The sequence below is a fragment of the Schistocerca piceifrons genome, chromosome 3 (genome assembly GCF_021461385.2).
Source record: "Schistocerca piceifrons isolate TAMUIC-IGC-003096 chromosome 3, iqSchPice1.1, whole genome shotgun sequence".
In the NCBI taxonomy this organism is placed as follows: Eukaryota; Metazoa; Arthropoda; class Insecta; order Orthoptera; family Acrididae; genus Schistocerca; species Schistocerca piceifrons.
The window spans coordinates 366,527,257-366,537,542 of NC_060140.1; the positions used below are offsets into that span (position 1 = coordinate 366,527,257).

The following is a 10,286-nucleotide window of genomic DNA, read 5'->3' on the forward strand; positions in this document are numbered from 1 at the left end:
GGCTTTCATGGTCCGTCAGTTGGTGCCAAAGTTTTCTCAGTATCCTATTGCCATAGTGTAAAAAACTATAATGGAGAAACCAGCATTTCGGTCATAGTTACAGTGGAATAAAACACATTCCTTTCCTCCACCCTTCCTATTTTAACAGATACTGTATCTGCAAACATTACCAGTTGATAATGGAATGAAGATTTCCAGTGCATGCATCACAGGAAGTTGTGGTTCTTCAAGTCACTTGATTTATGAAGCCGGATTACTGGAATGTGGTTGGATATACCTATCCTGGCTCCGAATTCTTGATTCTTTGGCGTCCTGGATGCTGTATGATTCCTGTGATTTCAGGACAAGCAAAACTTTGGAGAAAACGCCTGCAGAATTAAACTTTCACATGTAGTTTCATTAACTGCTGCAGTGTACTTTACAGGTAATCGCATTTTCTCATTATGAGCATTTCTAATTGCAATTTATTCTGGCTAACTGCAGAGGGAATTTTTGTAGTTTCTCCCAGCTGTGGACTGAATTGCATTGCTGTCATTATGTAAGTTTTAAAACTTACAATTTAGACGACATTACAGTTGTTAAGTCCATCTTGGCTGTGTACATATTTCATTTTAATATGAGAAACACATCCTAATTTTTCAAATGGTCACCATAATACAAACCAGTCACAAGCCATACATGTCACCTGGTAGAAATAGTTTCTGGTGACCAGTGGTTTTAGTCTAATCTCTAAACATTTCTGTTGAAAAATAGTACTTCTTGGAAGTTCGTGTGATGCATTATTATGGTCAGTGGCTCTGTGAAAGAGCCTGTAGTAAGCTGGCCAGATCAGAAAGTTTCTATATAAGTGAATTTGTAACATTCAAAATGAAGTTGCTGCTGTGTACTGGTGAACTTTTTTGGAAGGAAGACCAAATCAGCTTAACAAAGGAGGAGAAAAAGTGATGTTACACCAAAGCAACACCATAAGTCTTATATACTGTCTACGAAATTAAAACAGTGCATCTAATTTGTAACCAGGCTGCATTGTGTAATACTGGTAAAGAAACATAAATACCAAATGGGAAACACGATCCCTCTCCTGTATCTGATTCACACTGCCATTGCACCCACATATGGTGGCACTCATTTGTGTGTGTGTGTGTGTGTGTGTGTGTGTGTGTGTGTGTGTGTGTGTGTGTGTGTCACTAGAAAAATATTATTAGCTTGACAGCTATTTCAGTCTGTTCTGTTGTATTCATCTCTGCATGACACACAAATCAGCTACAGATGATGTTGCCATTTCTCATTTGTATTTGTTGCCTTCATAAAATTTCCAATTTGTGCACTATGAAAAGATTGTTTTGAGGGATGGGCACTTGTCCAGAAACCGCATGAAGCAAAATTGTATCAAAAATAAGAGTGGCAGACAATAAGAGGCAGAAATACATACAATTCTATGTAGAATAGAAGACATGACTTCCAGGATTTATGCAGCAGTGCCATGACTGGAATGAGGTAGCTTGTGATTAAGGCTTCAAAGAGATAATCTTCAGATGTTTCTAATTTAACTATAACGTTAAATATATATTAAGCGGATTCTTTTACCTGCCAGCTTAAAGGCATAATTTTTGACATATATACTAAGACAATATTTGTCAAATTTCTCCATTTTTTACCAGGTATTCAATAAAAAGCCCCTTCTTAACACATTTGCATCTAGTCTCATTGGTGGCATTGTTGTGGCAGTCTGCATGACACCATTTGATGTTGTTATGACAAGATTATATAATCAAGGTAAGTAAACAACTTTTTTTTTTTTTGCAGTAACAACAGATTTACAATGGTGTGATATTAAGTACGGATGAGATGCAAAATAAAAAGTTCGTGGAAATATACATTAAATACAAAAATTCCAAATGCCCCAAATTGTTTTTCAGGTGTTAATGCCGAAGGAAAAGGTCTACTATATAATTCAGTTCCAGACTGTTTCATCAAGATTTGGAAGACTGAAGGGTTATATGGGTTTTACAAAGGCTTTGTACCCAGTTATGCTCGTCTTGGCCCTCACACAGTATTATGCTTTGTTTTTTGGGATGCCCTAAAGCAATTGGAAGCAGATCTTTCAAAGAAGTATGCAGAAAAAGAGTTTAAAGTAGATGTTGATCAGGTAAAGTAGATTTTGTGGTAGTCTGCTGTTGTAATTTGTCGACAAAGATGCATGTGCTGGTTCCCAAGGTCTGGTATTCAGAACTACTGAACAAAGCAAGGGGTTTGGCTTATGGAACACCGCGCACACATTTATCCTGTGGCTTTTTGATAAGCATTGTTGGTTTAACATTGTTAGAATGGCAAAGTGAAACTATTACTGGAAGTTGTAACCTTGATAATAATGGGATTTGTATATGAAAATAAATGGCTTTCAATAGAAATTTTATCATCACTAAAAAATGAAAATTAGATCTTCACTTAAAGTTGCTTTCTAGTCATGCAAAAATGCATTAATTGTTGCTGAAAAGCACACACACACACACACACACACACACACACACACACACACACACACACAGAAAATACAGGGCAGTGAGTAATGTATTGAGCTTCCAAAAAAATAAACAAAATGTAACTGTGATATTTTACATCAATGATTTTGCTCTGGTAAAGGGCAAAACTAATCTAGATGTTGCATAGTATGTAAGTGTTTACCTCTTGAGATATATATATGTTGCCGCAATTTTGTGCTGGGAATTGTACAATAAAAACCTATTTTTTTCAACTGGACTATAAATAATTGTAGATATTGCTTCTGTTTTTGTATACTCCCAAATACAACATTTTAGAATGTCAAAAGTTTCCCATGTCATCATTGTGCCTGTTAAATTGGCCTTGTTGATTTTAAATCGAATTCACAGTACATGAAAGACCTTTGTTACTGTGCTTATTCCGTCTGAAATAAAACCGTACAATATTAATTACTTCATTTCTAGTCATTCTCAAATCAGCACAGTGAAAGATATAATAATGATTTTCTGTCTATTCACATGGTGGCTTTTCCGTGCACTTATTTTTCATCTAACAATTACACGCCATGTTCAAGAACAACACTAGAATTACATTAAAATTTTCGTTGCTATATGAATAAAAAATGCAGGTCTATATAAGTAATTGTGTAATGAAGTAAAGGATGGAGCACATTGATCATGATATAATTGTTTATTTCTGTAATCACTTCCTGTACAACAGGTGGCACTTGCGTGTTATTAAGAGCTCAAATGAAATTTCAGAATATGACCTGGTACAAACAGCATAAGGAACTCATTGTCATAAAAAAGATAGACAAAAAGCTAAGAACCACCACCGCAGCACTAAAGTATACACAGTAATTAAACTGTCTCTACCAATGTCATTTTATGCGACCCACAGTGTTACATCTGACCTTCAAAAACCACTTGAGAGATTTTTCATGTTCTCATACTCGCTACGTGCAAACTATTAGCCTTACTGTTCCATTGTAATGAAGTAGGTTTGATGTAAAAACATTTGTGTTGTGAAACTGTGAGGCTGTCTATGCTTTTGGTTTGATAGTTTGTATGGAGACAATGGGAACTGGGTTCCACAATTCGAGAAAAATTGATGGTACTGTAGCAATACTGAGCTACCCAAGCACGACTCGCGCCACGTCCTCACAGCTTTACTTCTGCCAGTATCTCGTCTCCTACTTTCCAAACTTTAGTAGAGCACTTGCCCGCAAAAGGCAAAGGTCCTGAGTTAGTCTCGGTCTGGCACACAGTTTTAATCTGCAAGGAAGTTTCATATCAGCACACACTCCGCTGCAGAGTGAAAATCTCATTCTAGACTGTAGCAATACTTATGAAGCCCTACTTAGAACACAGACATAATATTTTTGTTCTAGATGGTATTCAAGTGCAGACTTGTTATCTGGGCTTCACAACCCTGGATCTCTGCTGGATCAACATGGAACACAGTAAAGTGATAAAAAAAAAACTTTTTTTCATCGTTGACCTGTGTGTTTTTATGCTCATGTCCTACTCAGGTTGATAAATGTCAATAGCTGAGTTCCATCTGTCACTGATGAGGGAACTTATAAAAACATATGCAACAGGCTGCAGGAAAGCCAGCAGGGAAGAAGACACATGATGACCTGTGGTCCATGGGGGACCCATTGCCTAAATTTTATAACAAGTGAGCACTCAAACCACGCTAATGTGTAGATGTGTGGTTTGTTAGAAACAAAGTGCTTCAAGAAACCAAGTACAAATGCAAAACTAGCAAGGTACAATTGGTGAACCCCATTTAGTTTTACCACAAACAAATGAATTACTATCGGCACAGGATGGATGAAGTAGACTGACAAGAATTAAAACTCTATTTGAAAATTTAAAAGAAACACAAGAACTAAATAAAAATGTTTTTATCTGTCAGTGCTGGTCAAAAGAACAGATGTAAAAAGAAAAAGGGAAACACACAAACTGCATGTAAAATATTTTCACATCTACTTTAAAACATAAAAGGCTGCTCCAGATATTGTGCTGATAAGTACATGGACTCGTGTTGGTATGTATGTATGTATGTATGTATGTTTGTTTGTGAAGCACCACATGAAAGTAAAAACACAACATACACCTTGTCATATACACAAAAATAATAAATGATCATCTATTTATGGAATGAAGTTTCTCATTTCAACAAAAATTATTCATGTACCTTGATTTCCTTTGCCCTGAAGATTTTATTGTTCAGAAAATGTTCTTTTTCATACAAGTTTGTAAGCTGTTACAACAAAAAAACACACACACACACACACACACACACACACACACACACACACACACACACACACACATTTTGTCTTTTGTGGTTGTCTGTGGATAAATTATTGTGCCAGAAAAACACACAGGAAAGGACTGAACATTTCGGATTATGTACACCAGGTAGAAGTTATATTGAAGTTATGAAATATTACAAACTGTGTGACAGAGAATGATGATCATTTCTGATGGACAAAAAATTGTTGGAAATTTAAGTAACTCAGTGCAAAATTTCCTGACACGACAGCTTTGCTATAGATTTACTGCTTATATAGTTTATTTCTTACAGATATGGTAAGTATTCTGTGTCATCCTCTTGTGATTAAGCACATAAGTAATCATGAGAAAAAAATGCTATAATTAAATCTTATATCACAGTAAAATTGAAGCTAATTTTTTATGTGGTTCTCAATGAACAGCAATATAGGAGAACGTCACAATCAGTCTATCTTGTTCACCACACAAAGGAACATGACAATTTTGACTACAAAAATACCATGAAGGAAAACATTATTATTAGTGACAATCATTCCTCACATGCATCAAAATAGTATAAACTACACACCAATGAAAGTAACCAACAATGCATGATCCAAAAGATGTCACTTATATGTTTAATCACAATGGGAACTCAAGAGTAGGAATATCAACAGTATAAGAAAAGATAGATTGCTATTTATCATAAAGAAGACGTAAGTTACAGAGAGGCACATTTAAGGCCCCTAAATGAAGCTTTCGGCCACAGGCCATCATCAGTAAGAGACACGCACACCACACGACTGCCAACTCCATCGTCTTGGGCCAGAATGCAACTATCACGTGGCATGCAAGCAGCAATATCTGCGGGAGGGGGGGGGGGGGGCAGTAGTGTACAGGTGGGGAGAGAGACGAACGCTGTCTGGAGTGTGCAGGGACTAGAAATCCAACAGGTGTAGTGTCAGGATGATGTGGGGCATGGAGGTGGGGTGGGGGAAAAGGAGAGGAACGGGAAAAGGTAGGCGGATGTGTTGGCAGAGGCCTGCATAATGAGAATGTGAGATGATTGGACACGGGGCGGTAACTGGTGGGTGAAAGATATGGGGACAGTATGTTACCGTAAGTCGAGAGAGCGGGATACTCATGGAAACAGAGAATGTGTTGTAATGATAACTTCCATCCACTCAGTTCAGAAAAGCTGGTGGTGGAGGGAAGGATCCAGATGGCTTGAGTAGCGAAGGAGCCACTGAACTCAAGTAGATATGTTCAGCTGCATGTTGTATCACAGGGTGTGTAGTTTGCTCTTGGCCACAGCTTGGCAGTGGCTATTCATCCTGGTGGACAGCTGGTCGGCCATATGGATACTCCCCTCCACCACCAGCTTTTCTGAACTGTGCAGGTGGGAGTTATCCTTAAAACACATTCACCGCTCCTGTAATTATCCTGGCCAAACCTACAGAAACATACTGTCCCCACACCCTCCACCCAACAGTTTCTACCCCCTATGTCCTATCATCTCCTCTCCATTCGCATCTCCCACCCTGTTTTATTTGCAGGCCTCTGCCAATGGATCCACCGATCTTTCCCTGCTCCTATCCTTTTTCCCCACCTCCCTGTCCCACAACCTTCTGATGCTGCACCTAGTAGTCTAGTGCCTGTGCATTCCACCAGGAAGCGTTTCTCTCCCCTCACCTGTACACAACTATCCCTTTCCCTTCCCTGCCCCCCGCCCCCCCCCCCCCCCCTCCAAATTGCTGCTTGCATTCCAAATGACAGCTGCCTTCTGGCCCGAGATGCTAGAGTTGATTGTCCTGTGTATGTAAGGTGTGTGTGTATCAGTAAGGCTGTGGCTGAAAGCTTTATGTAAGGGTCTTTTAACTGTGCCTGTCTGCAACTTGATGTGTCTTCTTTACAGTAAGTAGCAATCCATCTTTTCTTACATTGTTGATAATCCTACCTGGAGTTTTCATTACTTGTCTGTATTTGCATGACAATGTATCATGTCATGAGGCAGCATCTTTGAGGCAATGTCTGTGGACAATAACATTCATGAAATGAAATGGACTAGCCTGCCCACAGTCCCGACCTGAACCCAACGTAACACATTCAGGATGAGTCAGAATGTCAACTTCACTCCAAACCCAAGCATCAGATATAACTATCTTCTCTAATTCCAGCTCTTGAGGAAGAGTGAAATGTTATTCCTCCAGACTTTTGGACACCTCACTGAAAGTGTCCACAGCTAAGTTCAAACTGACATAAAGGCAAAAGGTATATACGTCCCATATTAATGACCACTAATAGGTGTCTGGATTACTTCTTATCAGGTAGTGTACATGACTGTAGCTGTATTAATGAAAGTTTTGCATGCGTTCACTCACCAGAAGAAATAGTCTGGAAGAAAAATCTAAATCAGTTGGAAGAGAATTAAAGAATAAATTGCTTAAAAGCAGCACTTAGTAGGTATAAACATTTTTCTCGGGAAAAATAGGGACTCAACACTTGTCAAATTAATGCAGGGAGGCAACATGTGTGTTGATATCAGAATTTATTTAGTAACCAATTCTAGGCTACAATATAAGTTGTTGAACAGCTTGTCAGCTTTTAACCCAGCAACTTGGCACAAACTTAACGGAAATGTAAAAATGAAAATTTAAACCACAACAAGGATATAAATATTAGATAGTACTTCTCAGAACATCTAGAAAGAATACTTTCTATAGAGTTATAACAAAATTTGAAACATTTGTAACAGGAACATAAAGGATGTCCAATGATAACACTTGAAAAGTTCCAGATAACATGAAAGATATGTGAAGTGTTGTAAAAGTGAGACAAAATATTGGAATATTAAGGTACTGGAGAGCATAGGTGTAATGTCTAACTGGGAAGAAAATGGTAACCAGGCTAAATTCCTACTTTGTACTGGTGGCTGAAAACCCAACAAAACAAGATTCATGCACTATTTTTACAAACTGCTTTGTAGCTCAAATAAGTATTTCTGTACAAGGAGAAAATTTGAATAAAATTGGAGAATTTGAACCAAAATTTTCCTTTAGTCTTGACAACCTTCTGGATTTTTCTTTAAAATGTTCATCCTTAATTGTTGACTCCTTGTGGGCATATGAAATGGCTTATTGGCAGATGGTATCTCATTGGAAAAGTTCAAGACAGCTCAGTTGAAGTATCGAAAGATGAACTGGAACACTCATACCAATCTACAGACTTACAAAATAAGTGTATATTACACAGAAAATAAAATTTTTTTCAAGCAACCACTAAGGTTCTGTACAAGCATATCCACTGAAACGGTCTGTTTTGCTTTCTTGAAATGAAGATCAATCACGAGATGGAACGGTAAATATCTACAGTGTTTTCTGACAAGGAAGTCTTTTGGTTACAGGGACAAAATCATATTTAGTGAACTGGACAATATATATTTGAGACTGTAGAATGATTAAAATTATTTGTTAGTTGATATTTTATGCCCCGACACAATTCCTCCAATCTGAGGTCTCACCTCATCACATGTGGCATTGCCAAGATACATCAGTTCACTTGCAGCATTTGAGTAGTAAAGTGTGTACTTATAATCCCTTGCTGGACTCTGTCAACAGCCCATCTTTCACTATTCACAGCAGGCAAAAATTCATCCTGTCCATGTTGGCAGTCTGCTCCCCCATTGTCTGTCTTAAAAGATGCTGCTGTCAATGTGGCTCTGCTTTACTGCCATGTGACAAATGTCACATCAAGTAGTTTTAACCAGAGTGTAGTATCAGCCCCTACATTTCGACAACAGTATTTAATATGTGCTGTATAACAAGGCTATTTTAAGACCCATACAGTTTTCCCTTTCTATAAATGATTCAGAGCCTGCCAACTCCTGTAACAAGTATGCTAAATTTACACATCATAAAAGCACTGATCCATGAAGGGCAGCCTAAGACCTCCAAACATAACTGAAGATCATTTTTAATATAAAAATAGCCCCACTACTAGTCTTGAATGCAATACAGAACTGTCAGCCATTAGCAGCAGCTTGAGCGCTATTCAAGAAAACCATTAAAATGTTAATGTTACAAAATTTCTTGGAATATTGACAAGGAAATACCTAGCATGCACAATATGTAAGTTGATATTTACTTTACTTGATATTGCAACACAATTTTTTCCATGTGCAAATCAAAAATGCTGGTTAAAATGCACTTCACTCACGTGAGTTGTGTGTGCAGTTCTGTGTTATCTTCTCAGGATATTCATTTGTCACAAAAACTATTTTGTACTCCAAAAGAGTAAAAACTGCAACATCCAAAACTCCTTTCAAACATCTGTGTAGAAAACATTCTGTTGCCTTATTTGTGTATTTTCAAAATATTATTTATTAGCAACACCATTTATAAGACAAAAGCGGATTTATACACAAACTCCCTCCATAAAAGGGAAGCTGTTAATAAATTGTTTGAGAAATGCTTTTTGTAGTGAAACAGAACATCTTGCAACATTTAGATAATATTGGCTAACTTCAGCTAAAACAAAACTTGAGCATTGTAAATTAAAATAGAAAATGCCTGTGGTCACAGTCTAAACTGAAATAAATGTTATGCTTATGTATTAACAAAAATAACCAGTGGGGAAAGTTATGAAAAAGTCAGCCAGAACACCAGGTTAGGGGAGACTTACAACAAATTTAAGGTGGGGATGAATACACGGTGAGGCAGTGCTCAAAATATCTGACTCCTTAAACATATATCTACACTATAATCGTGTGTGGGAACCACACATATTGGTACAGCAAGTTTTTAAGCAGTGAATACTTTCTTTCTTAAAGATGAGTTACACCTCCCCATGATTTGCAGTAATTCTAAGTGCAAATGTTGTCAAACTAAGTTGTTTTATGAGTTCCAAAATGTGCTGCTTCCATTTTAAATTCTTATTCATATGGACACCTAAAATTTTTGAAGTTCCCATCCTATTTATTATTTACTCACCATGTGTTACACACACCATTGGTGTAGTACCCCTTGATGCACAGAACTAAACATGTTGGGTCTTTTTGAAATTGACAGCCAGGCCAGTTGCAAATAACCAGTCAATGATACTTCCAAGAAAATTGTTTACCATTTCTTCTATTGTTAAATGTATGCTTGGACTGATTACAATATTAGTGTCATCTGCAAAATGAACTAATTCTGCTTGTTGCAGTTTATACACTCCTGGAAATTGAAATAAGAACACCGTGAATTCATTGTCCCAGGAAGGGGAAACTTTATTGACACAATCCTGGTGTCAGATACATCACATGATCACACTGACAGAACCACAGGCACATAGTCACAGGCAACAGAGCATGCACAATGTCGGCACTAGTACAGTGTATATCCACCTTTCGCAGCAATGCAGGCTGTTATTCTCCCATGGAGACGATCGTAGAGATGCTGGATGTAGTCCTGTGGAACGGCTTGCCATGCCATTTCCACCTGGCGCCTCAGTTGGACCAGCATT

General features: G+C 37.7%; 1 protein-coding gene across 1 annotated transcript in view; it reads left to right on the forward strand.

The window, feature by feature from the left end:
* The window catches only part of LOC124789297 (solute carrier family 25 member 35-like), a 21,798-nt gene extending 18,861 nt beyond the window's left edge, over positions 1 to 2,937 (forward strand). Inside the window, exons 3-4 of the mRNA XM_047256610.1 lie at positions 1,662 to 1,776; positions 1,920 to 2,937. Of these exons, the coding sequence (XP_047112566.1) occupies positions 1,662 to 1,776; positions 1,920 to 2,158 (354 nt within the window). The 3' untranslated portion in view covers positions 2,159 to 2,937. The remainder of the gene's footprint in view (positions 1 to 1,661; positions 1,777 to 1,919) is intronic.
* The last annotated feature ends 7,349 nt before the right edge of the window (positions 2,938 to 10,286 follow it).